This window comes from Rana temporaria, chromosome 3 (assembly GCF_905171775.1).
Source record: "Rana temporaria chromosome 3, aRanTem1.1, whole genome shotgun sequence".
Lineage (NCBI taxonomy): Eukaryota > Metazoa > Chordata > Amphibia > Anura > Ranidae > Rana > Rana temporaria.
This window is the reverse complement of record NC_053491.1, coordinates 119,903,436-119,927,593: the sequence shown is the minus strand read 5'-3', so window position 1 is coordinate 119,927,593 and position 24,158 is coordinate 119,903,436. Positions and strand designations below refer to the sequence as shown.

At 40.5% G+C, this 24,158-nt stretch overlaps 1 protein-coding gene across 1 annotated transcript; it reads left to right on the top strand.

The window, feature by feature from the left end:
• Window positions 1–3,474: 3,474 nt before the first annotated feature.
• On the top strand, window positions 3,475–10,752 carry LOC120931676 (carboxypeptidase A1-like). Its single transcript, XM_040343334.1, has 11 exons — window positions 3,475–3,581; window positions 4,730–4,811; window positions 5,255–5,389; window positions 6,047–6,151; window positions 6,401–6,502; window positions 7,705–7,803; window positions 8,428–8,538; window positions 8,661–8,751; window positions 9,856–10,055; window positions 10,202–10,286; window positions 10,521–10,752. Exons 1-11 carry the CDS (start codon window positions 3,517–3,519, stop codon window positions 10,706–10,708), a joined length of 1,263 nt encoding a protein of 420 aa, XP_040199268.1. The 5' UTR covers window positions 3,475–3,516; the 3' UTR covers window positions 10,709–10,752.
• The last annotated feature ends 13,406 nt before the right edge of the window (window positions 10,753–24,158 follow it).

Sequence of the window (24,158 nt, the reverse complement as noted above, 5' to 3'; positions counted from 1 at the left end):
GGATAAATCGACCCAGAGATGGGTTCCTTGTTAGCACATTCCAAAATTTGGAAACAAGTTTCCCAATTTCGACATTTTGGTTACATTATTTTGTGATAATTCTCAAAGTATTATCCTGACTTGGAGATTTATGGGAATACAGAAGATCATGTCGGGTGTGTGATGTGGCACGTCTAAAAGCTTTCTTAAGGGAGGTATGGGAATAGCCCCTCTGCAGCAATCTATCACGCAGCTTGTCAGCCTCAACTGTAAAGGTGTCATCATTAGTACAGTTGTGTCTCACTCTGAGATATTGGATGTAGGGGATAGATCTTACTAAGGTCTGAGGATGAAATCTTAAGGCATGCCTATTGCCTGCTGTGGCCTTGCAGTACAGACCGCTGCAGAGGGTGCCATCATCCCCCCCTGGAAACCTTCACATCGAGAAAAGAGATACGATAAGCACTAGAAGACATAGTAAATGTCAAATTGAAGTCATTCCTGTTCATTTTCTCCAGACATTGAGACAACAATTCCAGGGGGTCATGCCACATGGCGAAAACGTGGTTGATACAGTGGGGATCGAATGTTTGGGCACCCCAGGTAAAAATTTGTATTAATGTGCATAACGAAGCCAAGGAAAGATGGAAAAATCTCCAAAAGGCACCAAATTACAGATTAGACATTCTTATAATTTGTCAAAAAAAAGTTAGATTTTATTTCCATCATTTACACTTTCAAAATTACAGAAAACAAAAAATTGGCGTCTGCAAAAGTTTGGGCACCCTGCAGAATTTATAGCTTGTACTGCCCCCTTTGCAAAGCTCAGACCTGCCAGTGTCATGGATTGTTCTCAATCATCGCCTCGGAAGACCAGGTGATGTCAATCTCAAAGGATTTAAATGCCCTGACTCATCTGACCTTGCCCCAACAATCAGCACCATGGGTTCTTCTAAGCAGTTGTCTAGAAAACTGAAACTGAAAATAGTTGACGCTCACAAAGCTGGAGAAGGCTATAGGAAGATAGAAAAGCGTTTTCAGATGTCAATATAATCTGTTCGGAATGTAATTAAGAAATGGCAGTCATCAGGAACAGTGGAAGTTAAAGCAAGATCTGGAAGACCAAGAAATATATCAGACAGAACAGCTTGCAGGATTGTGAGAAAAGCAATTCAAAACCCATGTTTGACTGCACGTTTGACCTCCAGAAAGATCTGGCAGACACTGGAGTTGTGGTACACTATTCCACTATAAAGAGATACTTGTACAAATATGGTCTTCATGGAAGAGTCATCAGAAGAAAACCTCTTCTACGTCCTCACCACAAAAATCAGCGTTTGAACTTTTCAAATGAACATAAATACAAGCCTAATGCATTTTGGTAACAAGTTCTGTGGACGGATGAGGTTAAAATAGAACTTTTTGGCCGGAATGAGCTAAGGTACGTTTGGAGAAGAAAGGGCACAGATTGAATGAATGAAAAGAACCTCTGTCCAACTGTTAAGCATGGGGGTGGATCAATCATGCTTTGGGGTTGTATTGCAGCCAGTGGCACAGGGAACATTTCATGAGTAGAAGGAAAATGTATTTAATAAAATGTCAGCAAATTTTGGATGGTAACTTGATGCCATCTGTGAAAAAGCTGAAGTTAAAGAGAGGATGGCTTTTATACAGTAAATGGATAATGATCCTAAACACACCTCAAAATCCACAGGGGATTACATCAAGAGGCGTAAACTGAAGGTTTTGCCATGGCCTTCATAATCTCCTGACCTCAACATAATTGAAAATCTATGGATAGACCTTAAAAGAGCAGTGCGTGACAGACAGCCCAGAAATCTCAAAGGACTGGAAGACTTTTGTAAGGAAGAATGGGCAAAGATACCTCAAACAAGAATTGAAAGACTCTTGGCTGGCTACAAAAAGCGTTTACAAGCTGTGATACTTGCCAAAGGTGGCAGTACAAGATATTAACTCTGCAGGGTGCCCAAACTTTTGCAGACGACATTTTTTTGTTTTCTGTAATTTTGAAAGTGTAAATGATGGAAATAAAATCTAACTTTTTTTTTACATATTATAAGAATGTCTAATCTGTAATTTCATGCCTTTTGGAGATTTTTCCATCTTTTCTTGGCTTCGTTATGCACATGAATACAAATTTTTACCTGGGGTGCCCAAACTTTCGATCCCCACTGTAGAGCGGAGTTATTCACTTAAAGCGGTAGTAAGCTCTGTCATTGATACTACATTTAATCATTATATCAAACAAACTACTTGTTTGCAATAAAAAAACCTGCTAATAGTTTGCTTCAAAATTGTTCTTATTTTTATAAGAGATTGTAAAATGATCCTGCTTGTTCCTAGCCACCACCATCACAACTGAGGTCTTCCGCATTTGTGCAGCACCTTATTTTCACCCTCAGTATGTTTCCCTGACCGTAATCCCATGCATGTGCACTATTCGCCTTATCCAAGCCTCAATGAGAAAGGAGTAGGAAGAAGTCTCACAGGATCTCGGGGCTGACGATAACAGTAGCAAATGAGGCAGCCCCGGCATAGACCCCTTTTTTTTCAATCAAGATAAGTTTCCCGGAAAATTAGGGCTAAGGGCGCATGCGCGGGTGACGTCATTTAAAAGAAAAACAAAGATTACTCGGAAAGGAAACCGGTAAGAGCAGAATAACAAGTCACAATAAATAATATAGCCTGCGATTATTAATTTAGAGAAAAGTGATAAGAATGGGTATACAAAGGCTTTAATATATAGCTCACAAATCCTTGTCAGGAATTCATCAACCTTAATTAATTCAATATCTGTCTAATGCCGCATACACACGATCGGTCCATCCGATGAGAATGGTCTGATGGACCGTTTTCATCTGTCCAAACCGATCCTGTGTGGGCGCCATCGGTTATTTAACCATCGGTTAAAAAAAAGCCTACTTGTTTTAAATTTAACCGATGGATTCCTAACCGATGGGAAAAAAACGATCGTTAGTAGGCACAACTATCGGTTAAAAATCCACGCATGCTCAGAATAAAGTCGACGCATTCTTGGAAGCATTGAACCTCATTTTTTTCAGCACGTCGTTGTGTTTTACGTCACCGCGTTCTGACACGATCATTTTTTTAACCAATGGTGTGTAGGCGTGAAGAACCATCAGTCAGCTTCATCGGTTAACCGATGAAAACGGTCCATCGGTCCGTTCTCATCGGATGAACCGATCGCGTGTACGCGGAATTACACATTCAACTTATGATGGAATACAAGATAGTTTATTTAAACATGCTACTGTAAGTGCTCCACGGTGCTGCAAAAGAAAAAAAAACAATAGTGAAGAGGGCCTCTTGATAAAAGAGAACTTAAATATAGTAACCTGGCTAACAGCTGCTATGTTCCCATCATATTAATCAGGTATATGTGGGAATAAAATCAGGTGCTCTTCAGCCAGTAAATTTGGCAGCACAGTGCAATACCGGAACAGACAAGAGTATAAATATAACGGCCTGGATGGTAAACATTTGAAGCATTCCAAGATGAAGGGTGCACTGGTATTCCTTGCCTTGGTGGCTGCCGTCTATGGTGCCGGGGATTTCAGTGGGTATGAAGAAAATTGTTAAAATATAAAAGTTTATGTATTCAAACCTCAAGCATAGTGTTGACGGTTTGGGCTTGTGTTGTTGGGCAAATGCAGTGCACTTTGAATATCATTTAAAGAAGCTGTTGAGATCAATCAGAATTAATTGACTGGTGCATTGGCCTGCCCTATCTATATGATCTGCATTTGACCTATTTCAAGTTAATCAGAAGGAGTGGAACAGAATCACAAATATTTTTGCAGGAAAAATGTTCTTATAAATTGATTTCAATTGTATATTTACCTTCTTGTTCAGAACTGTATAGTAGGTTGCCATTTCTAAACTATCTTACTGGAAATGTTTGTTTCCAGGCTATCACTAGCTTTATTAATTTGCATAAAATTTTTCCTGCATAAACAGCTATATTTGAATTTAAAATAACTTGAGGTTAAAAAACAAATCTGCAGTATTACTGTATATACTCCAGTATAAGCCAAGTTTTTCAGGAATTTTTTTTGTGCTGAAAATGCCCCCCTCGGCTTATACTCGAGTCACCTTTTTGTGCCTGATCTCCCGGACTTTGGAGACCTACTGGGGGACCTACGGTCGGGGAGCACCAATTTTTCAAAGCCGGGCACCCCTTTCATAGACTTGGTCATTTCTCTGGTGAGTTGGGGACCCCTTACTGATTGGAACTTGGTACCCATGTAGCCTAATTTCTCCTCTACAAGTGTGCAAAGTTTGTTGTCTGGGGGACCTACAGCTGGGTAACACCGATTTTTCAAAGCCGGGCACCCCTTCCATAGACTCCCATGTTAAACGAGAGTCTAGTCATGGACACAGTGAGGCATGGGCACAGTGAGGCATGGACACAGTGAGGCATGCACATGGCCAGATGGACACAGTGAGGCAAAGTGAGGCACAGTGAGGCATGCAGATGGACACCCTAGGCTTATACTCAAGTCAATACGTTTTCCCATTTTTGTGTGGTAAAATTAGGTGCCTCGGCTTATATTCGGGTCGGCTTATACTCGAGTATATACAGTACATAACATCAATCCATTTTTAATCTTGAGATTTGCTCCATCAGCATTGTCATCACAAAGTCTTCAGTTTACCTGTCTTAACAGTGTTAATGTGTAATTTGCATTATCATTTCATCTACTTGCAGACAACAAGTCCTGAGAATTCTTCCCATCAGTGAAGATGAAGTTAGCGTGGTCCGGGAGCTGGAAAACTTTGAGGACCTGGGGGTAATTACATAACTTTTTTCATCCTTCCAAATTGACATGTGTGCATATAGAATATATATATATATATATATATATATATATATATATATATATACACACACATACATACTGTACATACCAATATAGTAGGTCTTTGAAAAGAAAATAGAAGTATTAGTAAGGTTGTTTTATTACATTTTTAAAACAAGCTAAATATTATTTATCTTCCCTTTTCGAAGACCTACGAATGCCTACTATATATTGTTAAATGCTGGTACCTTGTGGGGGTGTGTCTGTGTGTAACTTTTACTTTTTTTTTCGAATTGTGTATTTTCAAGACCCAACAGGGTTTTATATATAGTTTGATTTGATAATCACATAAATAATTGTGGGACTGAGAACTTTGGGTGCATATTTTTTTTTAAATAATGCTGCTAACAAAGTCTTTACTGTATGTCTTGCAGCTTGACTTCTGGACATCACCCTCACATGCCAAAAGACACATTGACATCCGTGTGCCATTCTACAGCCTCCAGGATGTCAAGGTCTACCTGGAGTCCAACAACATTCAATACAGTATCATGATCCAGGACTTGCAGGTAAATGATACCACAATCATTAAGAGAGGCTCTGTCTTGATATCATTTGAAAAAAAAAAATAACGACATTTCCGCATGATCTAATAAGATGAAGCTCAATGCTTCCAAGCATGCGTCGACTTGATTCTGAGCATGCGTGCATTTTTAACCGATGGACATACCTACAGACGATCGTTTTTTTCTATCGTTTTTTTTATCCATCAGATAATTTTAAAACAAGTTCCTATTTTTTTTAACCTATGGATAAATAACCGATGGGGCCCACACACGATCGCTTTGGTCTGATGAAAACAGTCCATCAGACCGTTTTCATCAGACTAACCTATCGTGTGTACGCAGCATTAAAATATTTGTGTAATTTTTAAGTCATTACCGAGAAAATATTTAATTGCATGCTATTTCCACAAGACCAACACTATATATAAAAAATGAAAGAAAACATCTACTGAGAGAAATACGCAGATTGTCATTACTGACCAAAAATGCTAGTTAACCGGCTAATATGGCTTAAGACTTGAGATTTACTTTTTGTTTATCAGCCATCATTAAATACATTTGATTTTTTTTACACTTCTTGGAATATATTACTGTAATATAAAATAGAAATAATTTTTTACAAGTTTGAATACATGATCATTCATTTTTATATTATGACAGGCTTTGCTGGATGAAGAACAGAGAGAAATGAAGTTTGGTCGTTCTATGGAAAATACCCGTTCCACTGACGCCTTTAACTATGCCGCCTACCATACCTTCGATGAGGTATGATTGTGTTTAACTTTGTAAAGAAACATTTAGCTTGTCATAGCCAAATGGACAGTCATTGTAACCAATAAATGATCATCTACAGTATTAACAAAATCTTACAACCTGACAACTTGGTGATCTTTCTCCCTGTGTTGTACCCAACCATACATGGACAACTGTCTTCATAAATCATAGTTTCTTACTCTGATCTATCATATGACTGTGTTTTTGAAAATGGTACACATCTATTATGTGTTCCTTCAGATTAACAACTTTATTGACGCACTGGTGGCTGAAAACCCTGGTTTAGTGAGCAAGATTGAGATCGGCAAGAGCTATGAAGGTCGCCCACTCAATGTCCTCAAGGTAAGTGATATAATGGTTTTTGAAAGTGAATTTATGTTGTAGTAAATTGAAAATTATGTTGTTTCTATTGAAGACATACGTGCTTGTGTAGTAGGGTCAATGATTGTAGCACGCAGTGTAAAAAAGAGAAAAAAAGGTAAGCTAAAATGCAAATTTTAAAAGTCTTTTCATCTTCAAGTTTTACTTCAGTGACAGAAAGAAGCTGGTAAGATAAGGCAACCTTAGCTTTCTTATAGTTTTTGGAGACCCCAGTAGTATTACGTTACTGCCATATTTTCTGGCTTTATTCTTGCTTGACTGGCTGCTTTTATTCACATTTGATATATTATAAAATAAATAAAAAATGCAGAAGACAGAATGAGAGTTTCCGATATTAGCTGTAGCCATAGGCGTGCACAGGGGGTGTGCCAGGTGTGCCTGGGTACACCCTAATCACTCTGTGCGGTGCTGACTCCCCATACTGCCCGGGGATCCCCCGTGTTGCCCCCCTCTGCATTGCTGCTGGCTTCTTTTCTCTTCTCTCCTCTCATCTTCTGTGAGTTTCAGGATGGAGAGTGGGAGAAAGGGCGAGTCAATATGTAATTTACCAGACCCTTTCTTTTCTAAATGAACACACTCACTCTTTGTGTTCATTTACAAACTGAAGCATAGTAAACACGGTTTGTGCTTTGGGGTGCACACCCTAATGCAATAGGCTGTGCACACCTATGGCTGTAGCTGTCATGCAGGACTGAGAACTAGCCATGAAGATTTCCCTCCCAAAGTTCCCAAGATACTAGACTTTGTACAATGGTTTACAGCTCGATCAACCAAAAACTGGGATCTGAGTTTTTGGGCGACTGACTCTGTAAGAATCTGTACACAAAGTATATTTACCAGAATAGGGTTGTCAAAATTCTACTGTATATATATATATATACATATCTATACATACACAGATATACAGATAGGGATGACAGATCTTTATATATATATATATATATATATATATATATATATATATATATATATATATAATAGGAATGTCAGATTAATGTAATGAAGTTTTAAGCATCCAACAGACCTTATTCACATTTTAATAAAATAGATCATATTGTAGTACTTTCTGGTACTAATTGTTGTGGCAAGCAACTAACATTTGCCAAATGGCACGGGCTGTCAAATATTGTTTTTGTCAAAAAATGTGTTGCTTTCTTTTTTAGTTCAGTACTGGAGCCAACCGTCCTGCTTTCTGGATTGATACTGGAATCCATTCCCGCGAGTGGGTAACACAGGCCAGTGGAGTATGGACTGCTAAAAAGGTAAATACCCATTTCTTATTCTGGGTTAGAGTGGTGTATGATTAGGGCACACATTTTGAGTATGACGCTAAACTAGTCTGCCAACACAAACTATGTTACTGGTTTAGGTTATGGTTAGGGAGCCTGAAGTACTGTGTGAGGTACTGGTATGAGAGTTATGTGATCATGTCCTCATCTGAAAATGTTAATAGCCTGGCTAGCCGTCCAATCCTTCATCTTTGTTATTGAGTACGTGACCTGGAATTACTATGCAGTTTCCAAGTTATGACTAATTAATTGTCTCAGGTTAGTAGTAAAGCTTGATGATCAGAATGATAGTCAATCAACCAGTGGTTTCAGAAAAGATGACAGGAATGGCATCTGAGGTATTCTTTCATGACAGGTTCATTTTAACCAAGCAGAATATTTTTTTTTTAAATGAAACAAGGTCTTTTTTGAAAGTAAAATGTTTTGCTAAAATGACAATATAAGAAATTGAAACAAACTGATGCTTTTATCAGGAAGTGGAAAAAAGTAGAGCATTCCTTTAAAAACATGGTGACTGTACCCATAATAAAAAAAGTCAAACAAAAGTAATGCATAAAAAGAATATATGTTGATTTATTTATGTGTCTTCCTATGCAGATTGTCTCAGATTATGGCAAAGATGCCTCTCTCACTGCCACCCTGAACAAACTGGATATCTACTTGGAAATTGTCACCAACCCTGATGGCTATGTTTACTCCCACACCACGGTAACTATGCTGTGTTCTCTTTTGTGTTCTTCATCATTTTACAATAAATGATGTATGTACTGTATATCATCAGCAAGAACTTTAGCATTTGCCTACTAAATAATCCATCTTTCTTGTTATAGAACCGTATGTGGCGTAAGACCAGATCCCCTAACACTGGCTCTACCTGTGCAGGAACTGACCCCAACAGAAACTGGGATGCTGGCTTTGGAGGTAACATTTACTGATTTTCCTTGTCAATATCTATGAATAAATTCATTTTCAATGGAACAATTTAAACAAGAGGCTAAAGCTAGTAGCGGTAGGGGAAGGGTTTGATGTGTCAAAAGATGAATGCCTAAACATCCTTTAGAATATAAATTTAGCCATGGCATTTTTCATTGCTGTTCATTTTGCTTTCACCAAAGCATTCACAATCAGTTTAAGGAATTACATAATACATGTAATGGAGGTATAGAATCTAAAAATCAAAATTTCAATGGCAAATTCAAATGCCACGTACACACGGTCGTTTTTTTTGTGATGAAAAAAAAACGAAATTTTTAAAAACGTCATTTAAAATGACCGTGTGTGGGGAAAACGTTGTTTTATGTCTTCTGAAAAACGACAAAAAAAAATTCAAACATGCTTCAATTTTTTATGTCGTTTTTCAAAACGTTGTTTTTTGTGTCATAAAAAATGACCGTGTGTAGGCTAAAACGACGTTTAAAATTACGTTTTTAAACCCGCGCATGCTCAGAAGCAAGTTATGCCTCGAGCTTGAATGGAACAGAGTGCCGCCGTACATTCTGAACGTAACCGCGCTTTGCTAGAGCCTTTTGAAAAAACGATGGTGTGTAGGCAACGTCGTTTTTTAAAATTAAGTTTGAAAAACGTTGTTTTTTTTCATGAGAAAAAACAACGTTTTTTTACAAGACAAAAAACGACCATGTGTACGCGGCAAAAGACTACATCCCACTAAATATCAAAACGTATTTTTTCAATTTTTAAAAGAGTGAGGAAGTTCCATTACATCCTGACCTACAACAGGACACAAGGGCATATCTCCTCACTGAGTACAGAAATAAAAATATGACAAAGGTTGTATTTGTGTTGCAGATATTTTCTTCACTTCCTCTTCCCCTATTACCAGGAAATGTAGTAAGGGGAAATCCATACATCAGTAAAATCTAGAAAGAGGTTCTAATCCTTTCCACTCTATCCAAAACAAAAATATTGTCTGGACTTGGACTTTAAACAGTCAATGAAGCATATAATAATTTAAAACACAAACGACTAGAAACGCAGAAATATAAAAATTGATGAATTGTTCACCAGGTGGTGGATCCAGCAACAACCCTTGCTCTGAGACCTACAGAGGACGTGCTGCCGAATCTGAGTCAGAAGTTAAGGCTATTGTGAACTTTGTGAAGAGCCATGGCAATATCAAGGGATTTGTTTCAATCCATAGCTATTCTCAGATGCTTCTCTACCCTTATGGATATACTACGGTTCCTGCCAGTAACCAAGCTGAACTGGTATGCTCAATGAGCTTTACTTTACTTATCAATATTTCTATGTATTACTTCAATGACAGTCAACATATTTTGCCTTCAAAAGTTGCTTCTAGTAGCAAAATGTATGGAAACAATTTCTAAAACATGTTTTCCTTTTTTCTGTACAGCATGCAGTGTCTAGAAATGCAATTAACGCTTTGGCCTCCCTCTATGGCACCTCATACGAATATGGAAGCATCATCACCACCATCTGTAAGTATTTCCTTAAAATACTTAGCATTGCCTCAGTGCCAGTTAAAGTGTCAGAGAATCCCTTTTTGATATTTTGTGAAATCTAATACTGATCATGCTGTTTGACTGTATATTTTCTCTCTGTTCTATCTGGCATATACTGTAAGATCATTTTAAAATTGCTTTCAAATTCAAAACCTTTAGAATTTCCAGAACCATCAGCAATAGTTTTTTTTTTTTCATTTTTCTTTGCAGACCAAGCCAGTGGTGGAACCATTGATTGGACCTACAACCAGGGTATTAAGCACTCCTATACGTTTGAGCTTCGTGACACTGGTCGCTATGGATTTGCTCTTCCAGCTAACCAGATCATCCCCACTGCTGAGGAGACCTGGCTGGCTCTTACTGTTCTTATCAATCACACCCGTGACAATCCCTATTAAACTATAATATAGTATGTACAATAAAAATTCATAACCATCCTAAACTGACTTGAGTTTGCTTTCACTTTAAACGGAAACTTTGTTTTTGGTCAGTTAACCACTTTAGCCCCAGACCATTTGTCAGCCTAAAAAAAAAAAACAAGCACCGCCTTCAGGATTTCTTAGGGGCGCACATTTTTGATTTCACTCCTCACTACCTATGACAGTTTTGAAGGCCATAAAATGCCCAAATAGCACAGCCCCCCCCCCCCAAATGACCCCATTTTGGAAAGTAGACACCCCAAGCTATTTGCTGAGAGGCATGTTGAGTCCATGGAATATTTTATTTTTTGCCACAAGTTGCGGAAATATGACAATTTGTTTTTTTTTTTGCACAAAGTTGTCACTAAATGATATATTGCTCACACATGCCATGGGCATATGTGAAATTACACCCCAAAATACATTCTGCTGCTTCTCCTGAGTAGGAGGATACCACATGTGTGGGACTTTTTGGGAGACTAGCCGCATACTGGACCCCAAAAACCAAGCACCGCCTTCAAGATTTCTAAGGGCATACATTTTTGATTTCACTCCTCACTACCTATCACTACCTATCACAGTTTTGAAGGCCATAAAATGCCAAGATAGAACAAAACCCCCCCAAATGACCCCATTTTGGAAAGTAGACATCCCAAGTTATTTTCTGAGAGGCATGTTGAGTCCATGGAATATTTTATATTTTGCCACCAGTTGCTGGAATATGACAAACTTTTTTTTTTTTTGCACAAAGTTGTCACTAAATGATATATTGCTCAAACATGCCATGGGCATATGTGGAATTACACCCCAAAATCCATTCTACTGCTTCTCTTGAGTACGGGGATACCACATGTGTGAGACCAGGGTGGTCAAAAGATTCTTTCCGATCAATGAATCAAAAAATCTGCCACAATTCAGCCACATGCTTCAGTGAAATACTCAGTACACCCCTGTCCAACTCTATAGACTGAGATTTTGATTTTGATGCTAACATCATCAACACACTTGAACAACTATATCAAGAGAACACAGATGAGGATCTCAGTTTGTTCACACAGCATCTTGCCACGTCCCCCCCAGGCACACACTCTTCATTAAAACCCAAATCTATCTTCTACCCCTACCATGCCAAGGGTCAATATTTAGAAACTTTCTATAGGGTCGTTTCCTCAGATTTTCTCAAAGTCTTTCAACAACCTAATACTAATAATAGAGATCTGGGCTATCTGTCTAGGGACGAACAAACAGCCCTCAATAGTCACTCATGGATATTGAGATTTCTGTGAAAACTGAAGAATGAATGTGTGTTTTGGTGGAGCAAACCTACAGCTGTAGTGGGAAGTGAAACATTTAGAAGCAGTTTTACAGTTTCCTGCTCAGGACAGTTAGGTCACTACCTAGGTTTGGACTGAACTCTGGCTATTTGGGCATTCATGGGGAACCTCATGCTTTTGTTTCTTGTTTTTTTGTATGGGGTCCCTCTTAAATTCTATTCCACACCTTAATATCCATACCATACACCGACCAAAAACCATATCTGATCCTGCCACTTCACTTGCACCAATCGAAATCTCCAGTCCTCGCTAATAAAGGAAACAAAGAGGCAGAGCTTCTGAGTGACATAATTGACCAAATATGGACATGATCATTTTTGGTCAGTGACATCACATGTCAACACTTAGTCAATGACGTTGCCTGGCTGATCAATTATTTTTATTTACAATGCATAGCAGGGACCAGGAGCAGTCAACAGAAACATATTGCGTCAATGTTTGGTGTTTTTTTCTATTGGTGGGTTGGCGAGTTCTTTCCTGTTGTTTGTGGGTTCCTAATGCTAAAACAGTTGGATTTAGCTGCGCTGCATGACACCTCTAATGATCAAGTGAAATTAAATAAATAAATAAATCAAACACAAATACGTGTGCACAAAAATGACCTGTGCAGACAAAACAACGTGACCTATTAAAACATAATTAATGTGAATAACAATAGTCCATATGAAATCCAATTCCCGTGATGTTCCAATGAGATTTCTAAAAATCAGTGCCAAACAACTCCAAAGGAAAACGTGCCAAAGAACAGGATGGATGAAACCTCCACCTCTTATCTCTTATCTGCTTACCAGCTCAAATGGATCTCTATGAATGAGATCATTAGCGTGTGTGGCTAGCAGCCCTGCTTTGGATTTTCCTGGAATCTCCTGTATGTTATTCGCCTGTGCGTTCCACCTTTGTTCTCTCAATCAAAGCTCCCATTCAAGGTGACCCAACAAGGAAGGATGCTGATATAATGTAATAACGTCAAATAACATTTATTGTGTAAAAAACAGAATGCACTCACATGCCGTAGAATATAAAAGTGCGTGTATTGTTGCTGTAGCCGGCCGGCTCTTACTATCCGCCCATCCTTCCAGATAGCAACGAGGTATACTATGGTGACGTCAGCACGCCGCTCATCCCTATGCCGTATCGTCAAATCGATGACTTCTTCCAGGGGCACAAGCAGCGAGCTGACTATGCCACTTTTTATTTATTTACAACACCCAGGACCGCCCAGCTCTGAGGTCCAGGAATCAAGGGCGTACATCCGCCATCTTTAAATGGGGATCCCTGCCAGTAGTGTGTTACAATATGAAAATAAAGTTTGTGGCTAAAATGTAACTTTTGTCAATCGACGGTGGAAACACTAGATTGACTAGCATGAGGCTCCATACATTTATAGATAACAGACCTTGAAGTTAATGACCTGGGAGATATTTTATCTGTCAGAACATGAGTGACAGCTCTCATGTAGGATCAGTGCAGTATCGCAAATCAGATCGAATAAAAAATTATTCATTTAAATTACAAATGAATAAAATACAAAAATAATATAAAAATGAATATAAAAAAATTTGTGCCAATGTACGCCAATTTCTAGCCATAATGGAGCCTACACATGATCGGAATTTCCGTCCAAATGCTCACATCGTACTTTTCTTGACGGAATTTCCGAATTATGTGTACGCGGCATTAGAATCAAATGTTAGGGGATGTTTCCTTTGCCAAGTGAAAGGCAACAAATAGAAACTGTCATTACACACATATTATAACAATTGAGGGTAGTAGTCATGATTTCTGCTTGAATTCTGACACAGGGAAAGGGAAGGGTGAAGGTGCTGAGAAGACACTTGAGAAGAGAAGAGGGCTATGATCTGTAAGGAGAAAGGGAACCGTGAAGCCTAATTGACTTTCCTAAGGTAGTCAGTATTTCAAGCACGTTAAAAGATGCTGCAAGTAATGAAAAAAAAAATTTATAGAAGGGAAAAAAATGCAAGTGAGCAGTTAAAAGACTTGATTTGACTTTTTCTGCCATTTTTTAGGTTGGTGACAAGATCTCAATAGTGTTCTCCTACACAACAGTGCAACAAAATAAAACATTTGTTTGCAAACCAATGCTTTACAAATTACTTACAATTTTCTCTTCTTTGATTTTTTAAACATCACTTAAATGAATACTGGTGTAGAATTAAATATGTGAAATAACAGATCTAATAACATGAAAAAAAGGAGTGATTTCAATGCTCTTAATTGTGAGAAAACAGGACATTGAGAGTTTCAACTCCAGATTAGTAAATTTAATTTTTGCTCTCGACCTGTTATTTCAAGGACTTGTTATGCAGGAGCTCAAGAAAACAAGCCTCCTAGAGATGTTATATAAGAAGTGTTATATTTTGTAGAATTGAAGGATATATATATATATATATATATATATATATATATATATATATATATATATATATATATATATATATATATATATAGTATGTCACAAAAGTGAGTACACCCCTCACATTTTTGTAAATATTTTATTATATCTATTCATGTGACAACACTGATGAAATTACCGCTTGCTACAATGGGAAGTACTTAGTGTACAGCTTGTATAACAGTGTAAATTTGCTGTCCCCTCAAAATAACTCAACACAGCCATAAATGTTTAAACCGCTGGCAACAAAAGAGAGTGCACCCCTAAGTGAAAATGTCCCAATTGGGCCCAATTAGCCATTTCCCCTCCCCGGTGTCATGTGACTCATTAGTGTTACAAGGTCTCAGATGTGAATGGGGAACAGGTGTATTGAGTTTGGTGTTACAAAACAGTACAAAATAGATTATAGCGCCAAACATACAAAAATGTTGTATGTTCGCACGCACATTTTCACTTAGGGGTGTATTCACTTTTGTTGCCAGCGGTTTAGACAATAATGGCTGTGTGTTGAGTTTTTTTTTTGAGGGGACAGGAAATTTACACTATTATACAAGCTTTACACTCACTACTTTACATTGTAGCAAAGTGTAATTTCTTCAGTGTTGTTGAAAAGATATAATAAAATATTTACAAAAATGTGAGTGGTGAATCACTTTTGAGAGATACTGTATATATATTATATTATTGAAGGCAGGTTGCCAACTCGCCATTTACAATCTATCCATCTAAAGCAGGCAGGTGATTGGTAGAATGCGAACATGTCCTTGCTTTGCCAACCCTCTAGTCCAAGTGCGGTCTAGCCACTTCGGTGCTGGTTCTTCCCCCCAGCCTCTGCCACTCTCATTCTCACAGCAGAGTGGAGAACTGGATGCAGCACAGTTCTGAACAGAGGGCGGGAGCAGAAGCTGCCCAAGTTAATTTTTCAAGTTACCGGCAGGTGATTGGTTGCTACAATGCAGGGCAGTCCTAACAACGAATCACCAGCTTGTTAATATAAAAGTAACTTGGGCAGCTCCTGTTCCCACTCTCCATCTAGAACTGTGCTGCTTCTCGCTCTCTGCTCTGCTGTACACCTGTTTAGGTGGGAGAATGAAGCTAGGAGCTAGGACACTGCTGCGTGTGTGTGAGTGTGTGTGGCAGGGGGGAAGGGGTTGATGTAGAGGGACAGAGGACACTGCTGCGGGGGCAAAGGACACCACTTTGCTGGAGAGGGGTCAGAGGAAACTGCTATGGGGGGCAGAAGACACTCTTGGGGGGGCACAGGACACAACTTATTTGCAAACTTTAAAAGATGATATTACACCAAGTAAATAGATACCAAACATGTCATACTTCAAAATTGCACACACCAATGCAATGGCGACAAACAACATAAATTTTACTATCCCATCCATCCATGTCTCCAAGCTTTATTATATAGAAATCACTTTGAAAGACACCCCCTAGCATTTCTGACCATGGCCACTTTGAATAATGGCAGATGATTCATGTAGCATTGACTTCTTGGAGTCCATCTTCCCTTAGGCCTCGTACACACGACCGAGTTTCTCTGCAAAAACCAGCAAGAAACTTGCTGGGAGATATTTTTTGCCAAGGAAACCGGTCGTGTGTACATTTTTGTGGAGGAAACTGTCGAGAAACTCGACGAGCCAAAAAGAGAGCATGTTCTCTATTTTCTTGACGGGAATGGAGAAAATTGGCTTGTCGAGTTCCTCGACAGCCTAACAAGGAACTCGACGAGGAAAACGATGTGTTTCGCCCGTCGAGTTCCTCGGTCGTGTGTACGAGGCTTCAGTTAGGGCATTCATGCAAGAGAGTGTGCTTAGCTAAGAAAACCCATCCTCCCCATCTGAAGACTTCTGGCATGTATGATATCATTTACCTGGGCCTGGAAACCAGGAAGTAACTGAAGAAATGTAAACATTTTTAAAACAAATAAATATGATATACTTTTCTATCTATTTACTAATGCTAGCAGCATAATGATTACAAATAGTCAATGTTGGGTGGGGAAGAGTGGGAGCAGGGGAGTAGGGGCTAAGGCTAACCCTATGGCATCTCCACTCAGAAGTGTTTTTTTTGGACTATCTCTGTACTGGTAAATAACAATATACAGTATAATGTAAAAAGAATGATTTATTGTAAAACCAAAAATACAATTAATATTATTAAAAACAAACAAAAAACAGATGCTCAGGGGTCACCCAAAGAACATCTGTAGTTGTCGAATGATAGATTGGTCAAAGTCTCGACTAGTTTCGCGGTCACCCGCTTCCTCAGGAGAGCCAATCTATAAGGCAAAAAATACAGTAAAGACAAAATAGAAAAATTGACTTGGGAAGATTACAGCATATGAAGACAAGAAAGTAATAAATTGAATAGCTTACCCAATGAATGGAAATTAATGTGCGAACCATAGCCGCCATCGGGAGTGCCCCCCAGGCGGACAAGGGGGGGTGTGAGTGGATCTCTATAAAATTAAAGTAGGGTAAAATGAAGAGGGTTGGAACACTGAGGTATAGGGCTGCCGTGGGAAAGGGGGGGGAGGAAGGGAGACAAAGGGGGGAAAAGGGTATGGAATGAACAGGGAAAGAAAGGGAGAGGAGTAGGGAAGGACAAGGGGAGACAGGAGGGGAGAGGGGAAAGGAAGGAAATGATGATGGTTGCCAGCAGCAAGCCTGGACTGATTCACCTTTTTCCCCGTCACCTCCTATGCAGCTGCATCTGCCGGCTATCTTCTGCCCACCAGTGCCAGCCCTCACAACCCTGACACTATGGGTTATCTTTTGACATACCCGTCGGGTGAGTTATATCCCTTATTGTTTTATGACTCTTATTATCAGTTTTGGCCACTGCCCATCATCCCCTACCCTCCCCACCCCACCTCCTCTAAAACCCCCCCTCCCCTCCTTCCCTTCCCCCTCCCCTCATTCATCCCTTTTCCTCCCCTGTCACTTTTCCCTTTTTCCCCCTTTTCCCCCTTTCCCTCCTCGCTTCCCATCCTCTCTTGTTCCCACGACCCCCCCTTTCCTTCCTTTCCCCTGTCTCCCCTTGTCCTTCCCTACTCCTCTCCCTTTCTTTCCCTGTCATTCCATACCCTTTCCCCCCTTTGTCTCCCCCCCCCCCCCCTTTCCCACGGCAGCCCTATACCTCAGTGTTCCATCCCTCTTCATTTTACCCTACTTTAATTTTATAGAGATCCACTCACACCCCCCCTTGTCCGCCTGGGGGGCACTCCCAATGGCAGCTATGGTTCGCACATTAATTTCCATTCATTGGGTAAGCTATTCAATTTATTACTTTCTTGTCTTCATATGCTGTAATCTTCCCAAGTCAATTGTTCTATTTTGTCTTTACTGTATTATTTGCCTTATAGATTGGCTCTCCTGAGGAAGCGGGTGACCGCGAAACTAGTCGAGACTTTGACCAATCTATCATTCGACAACTACAGATGTTCTTTGGGTGACCCCTGAGCATCTGTTTTTTGTTTGTTTTTAATAATATTAATTGTATTTTTGGTTTTACAATAAATCATTCTTTTTACATTATACTGTATATTGTTATTTACCAGTACCGAGATAGTCCAGGAAAAAAACTTCTGAGTGGAGATGCCATAGGGTTAGCCCCTACTCCAATGCTCCCACTCTTCCCCGCCTTACTTGAGTAAATTGGATGATGGTACGTTTTAACTCTACTATGTTCTTCTAAATGAAGCTACACTCCAACTTTTGCAAATAGTCAATGTTGATTAAAAGAGTGAAGTTTTCCTCTCTGCTAATTAAGGGGAGGGTTTAATTGTTCACAGGTGTGGGTTTGTTCACAGGTCTTCACAGGGGAGTATAAAGTGGCTGTACCAGCTCCCAGAGGAGCTGGCTCCCAGTTGATGGTGGCCTCACATGTGCATTCTTTGATCAAAAGTGCTGGAGTTAAAAACCTGGAGTTTGAAACAGGAGGTAAGACAGGAGTCTTCATTATTTTTTCCAATCACTGATACAGAACAAGCTTGCAGCTAATAAAGTTGGAACTCTTGATATACCGAGAGCCCCTGGCGGCAACTCTGTATTCCCCGGCTTGGCGCCCCCCCCCCCCGATACACCATTCACCTGCCAGCTGCACATCAATCCCCCCTGACACCAGCAGGACCCCCCTCTTCCCTAGGGCAAGAAATGCATCCCGGCAGCTACCGGCGCATGCTTCCTAGGAGTAGGACGTGTGGCCCACGGGATGTAGATAGGTAGGGCCCCATCCCCCTCCCTTCATCGCCGCGACCGAGTGGCTCCCCACTCTTCCCCTCCAGATACCAGCCTGCTCCCCCCTTGTAATTGGGTCACCTACCACCATCTCCTAACTCAATAACTACCAGTTGGCTATCCCCCCCCTGCCCCCCCCTCGAGGTCACCACCATGGCTCTTTGCAGACGGAGTGGTGGCCATCTTGCAACACCCTAGCCCCACTCCCCCTCTCTCAAATACCATTTGTACTTGATCCAGGGTTCGCCCGATCGCCTCTCAAGGGGTCAGGAAGGAATTTTTTCCCTGTCGTAGCATATTGGCGTAGCACAACCAGGGTTTTTTTGCCTTCCTCTGGACCAAGTCAGGATCGAGGATTAAGTTAATCCTTGATTAATCCCCCCTCCCTCCTCCCCCTGGTGTTTGGCGACTATGGTTAATCTGCAATATTCTGCAGAAACCATTGGGGATCTGAGACAATTTGCCGCAATACTACCAGCCATCACTAAAAAAGCCCTAAGAACTGAGCGACTTTTGAGAATCGATCGACGATCGACTATCAAAAATCTCAGCCGTTTACCCCAGCCTAAGCATATATCGTGTGCTTTGATCAACACAAGATCGGCAGTAAAACACCGACTGGAAATCCATGATTTCATTCTACAATATGATTTAGACTGCCTCTTTATTACAGAGAGCTGGCTTACAGCTGACTGTAACACCATTCTCTGAGAACTGGTGCCAGAAAACTATTGTATCATAACTGAAAACAGAATAGGGCAAAGAGGAGGAGGACTGGCGGTGATCCATAAGACTCATCTTGCAATCACTAAACCTGTCCTTCAAAACCCTCTTCCATTTATGGAAACCCTTACCCTGCAACTACAAACAAACTCCCAGGAGACCGTCCGGATTCTACTCTGCTATAGGCCACCTGGCCCAAAATCGCAGTTTCTCCCATCATTGACGGACTTTATCTCCACCTATAGCCTTAACAGCAAACACCTTTTGCTGCTCGGGGACTTCAATCTCTGGGCCAACTCCCTGCAAGACCCCGTTGCCGACGCCTGCATTGATCACTTCGAAGGATTAGGGCTACAACAACTAGTATGTGGGCCCACACATGCTTCAGGTCACACACTCGATCTTATTTTCAGACAAGATCTGGAAATAAAAATCTTGAAAAATGAACCATTGCCATGGACACATCACCATGCAATTAAATTCATTATTTCCGATTTCCCACCCTTAACTAAAACATCAAATCTAGTGACAACACACTGGACTAGATGTCAGAAGAAGCTCCACTCGGAACTCTTCAAAACCACGTTAAGGAAAAAAATAAATACAATTCAGCCGCATCAAACGGCTGAAGAAACGCTGGATACCATAAACACAGCCCTATTACAGTCAGCCGACTTAATAGCGCCGAAACGTAAAACCCGCATCCGGAAAAATAACTCCAGCTGGTTCAATAACCAACTGGCATTACTGAAGCAAGAGGGTAGAAGGGCGGAAGCCGCCTGGAAAAGAAGCTCTTCAGATGAGAACCTTATTGTCTACAAAGCAACAACAAGAAAATACCACAAAGAAATCTTCAAAGCCAAGAAAAACTATTTTTCCGAGGCTATCAACAGTGCCCTTAATCGCCCACGCAAACTCTTTAAATTGGTCACTCAGACCATGAATCCAAGATGTCTTGAAGCCCCCAATTCGGACTCACAAGAATTTTGCAGTGAATTGTCGGATTACTTCATTAATAAAATCGAGGGGATCCGACAAAGCATTCAGCAAAATAATTCCCCCCTCAACTCTCCCCGTAATGATTTACACAATACCTGCTGTAATTCACCACAACCAGGTAAGTTCACGCTGGAACCTATCTCTATCCATGCCACTAAAAATATCATCGTACTCTGCGTAACAGCACCGCGCCGAATGATATCATCCCCACTAAACTGCTGAAGGAATGCGCCGACATCCTGGCACCTCCTATCACGCAGCTTATCAACCAATCCTTCAGGGAAGGCATAGTGCCCTCCCAGTTGAAGGAGGGTATAATTCGACCCATCTTGAAGAAACCCAACCTGGACCCCAAGGACCCACTCCACCGTCGTCCAATAACAGGTCTAAATGTACTCTCAAAGGTAATGGAAAAAGTAGTGGTACAACAGCTGCAACATCATCTAGATACCCACAACCTACTTGACCCATTTCAATCGGGATTCCGGCCTGGACACGGGACAGAAACCGCATTGCTCAAAATATGGGACGACGCTCTCGAGGCCGCAGATGAAGGAGAATCTTGTCTTCTGGTTCTGTTGGACCTGAGCGCAGCCTTCGACACAGTAGACCACAAGCTTTTATTGACTCGGCTAGCTGAAGTAGCCAGAGTCGCAGAAGGCGACTATCTTGGTTCTCCTCTTTTTTGGAAAACCGATCGCAAATAGTGAAGTTAGGACCTTTCACTTCTGAGAAACGCACGGTATCGTGCGGAGTCCCTCAAGGATCCCCCCTGTCGCCGGTGTTATTCAACATCTATCTTCGCCCTCTTTTTGAGATTATTAGCAGTCAAAAACTGCTCTACCACTCATATGCAGACGACACGCAACTATATTGCCGCATTTGCAATAAAAAGGATCATCACCTCAATCTAGAGACATGCCTCTCTTTGATAGAGGACTGGATGACAAAGAGTTATCTTAAACTCAACGGAGAGAAAACAGAACTTCTCCTGTTTCACGCCAAGCGTATGAATCAACCTACAACAACTTGGACCCCCCCGCCCATTCTGGGCAAAATCATCACCCCTAGCGCCAAAGTCAAAAGTCTCGGGGTCATCTTTGACTCTCACATGACATTGGACGCACAAATAGGGTCAGTAGTCAGCGGATCTCACCATCTGCTGCGCCTACTACGCAGACTTACTCCTTTTATTCCCAAGGAAGACATAGCGGTCGTGGTGGGAGCTATTGTAAACTCAAGATTGGACTATGCAAATGCCCTTTACCTCGGACTCCCCAAGTACCAAATCGCTCGTCTACAAGTCATTCAAAATACGGCCGCTAGACTTGTGACTGGGAAAAAACCTTGGGAATCAATCTCACCTTCACTGAGAGCCCTTCACTGGTTACCAGTAAAAGACAGAATCACTTTTAAAGCACTCTGTCTAACGCATAGATGTATCTATGGGAATGCTCCCCATTATCTATGCGAAAAAATAAAAGCTCATAAACCCAATCGCGTTCTGCGTTCCACCAATCAAAATTTCCTCCAGATACCCAAAGCCAGATACAAGTCCAAAGGAGAAAGGAGATTCGCGGTCCAAGGGCCTAGACTATGGAACGCTTTACCAACCAGCATTCAGTTGGAGGAGAATCACTTAGCATTCAGGAGAAAGATCAAGACTCATCTCTTTTGATACCAAAGGAGACAGGAACAACAAGCGCCCAGAGGCGATTAAATTCGCATGTGCTGCGCTATATAAGTTTTCATTCATTCAAGTTCCGCTTTAAAGGGGTTGTAAAGGTAACACAAAAATTCACTAAATAGCTTCCTTCACTTACCTCATCCTTTGATTTTACTTTTACTTTTAAATGTCCTTATTTCTTCTGAGAAATCCTCACTTCCTGTTCTTCTGTCAGGGTCAGGACGCTCTCTACTTTGCAGATAGAGAAAGGAGCTGTGTGTTAGCGGGCGTCCTGACACTCCTGCTCGCCCCCTTCCCCCTCAAGAGGCTTTCTCCACACCAGGGAGAAAGCCTTGCATTACTGTGTGGAGTTACAGACAGAAGAACAGGAAGTGAGGATTTCTCAGAATAAATAAGGACATTTAAAAGCAAAATCGAAGGATGAGGTAAGTGAATGAGGACTGCACTAAGGTAAAGGAAGCAATTTAGGGATTTTTTTTTTTACCATTACAACCCCTTTAAGTACATCAAAGCTATATTTATTTACACACACACATCCTCTGCCATTCATGATGTATTTGAAAAGTTGTAGTTTTATGAATGTTGCTGCAGATTGCAAAGTCACTGCCTCGATAATCTGTAGTACTGACTCTCAAATTAGCATCAGAGTTGACAGTGTTGGTCCCCATAATTCTAGGAATTTCATCAGATCTTTTTCTGAGTGATAAATGACTTAGTTTACTTGGAATCTATCATGTAAATGTCATTTGTAATGGAGGCCATCAGGAAGTTCTACATGTGCAAGGCTAATACTAATATTATCCATAATCGTGACAATTTTCAGTTGATAAATTCTCCTTTGTCACATAAAAGTTCATAAACTCCTTAACTGTGTAATTTATCACCAGTTCACCAGCAAGTGGTGCAAGGCTCAGGCAAGTTTACTTCCGTATTGCATCATCAAAATATACACAATCTGTCATAAATTGACTCCAAGAAATTAACAGTGTCTCTATTGGAGTCTGTCTTGACCAAGTATTTAATTATTAAAACCTGTTTTACTTGTATGTTTAAAAAATAATAAGGTTGATTTAATAAAACCGGAGATTGCAAAATCTGGTAAAGATCTGCATAGAAATCAATCACTCGTTTTTTTTTTTCTCAAAAGTTAATTGAACAAGCTGAAGTTAAGGTTGAATGTGTTTTTATTATCTATTTTTCAGGTAAAATAGTTGGGGTACAGAATAATGTTAACGGCAGCATGTTAACGTTATATATAGGTGGGTCAGATAAATGCAAACATCATTACATGAGGGCTGCAGTCAATATCTCAAGCAAGCAGCGTACTCAGTCAATTGGATACAGAAAAGGAAAACATATAAATAGTGTATAACCCAGGATTAGGGTAGTAAAAAAAATTATAATAATAAAAAAAATAAAAAAAATAAAGGGGGGGCAGGTATGGGGGGAGTGGGGAGAGGGGGGTATAGATATACAGTTAGTATAAAGATTATCTCTCGTACTCAGTTCAGCTGAAATTGAATGCTTAGAGGGCCGGTCACCGGGGTGTGGTCATTCATTCTTGTGGACAATTTACCCCAGTGACATTCCGGCTCTTGGTCCCAAGGCCATCCTTCTACTCAGCTACCATTCATTTTGTTCAGTAATCTATCTGAGCAAGCTGAAATTAGAAGCTGATTGGCCACTGTGCAGCTGCACAGATTTTCCAGTTTTAAGTAAATCAACCCCAAGGTGTTTACTAAATGCCTCACCCCCCACCCCCCCCCCCTACACCAAGGGGAATAGATTCAGGATTTCTAATTGAAAGTGCCAAATAGCAGCTTGTCCCTTGGCCCCCTTGGAAGTGTTCATGGGCGACAACCACCCACAGTAGGATCCTCAGCACATGCAGAATTCCCATCATACTTGGGGGCAATTTTCAGCCATGGGGTATCTTGCAGAATGGCAGCTCAGTCCCCCATACACTCCTGCACCCAATCATCACATGTGTCCACTCTTCTCTCCTTCATCCTGTACCTCTTTT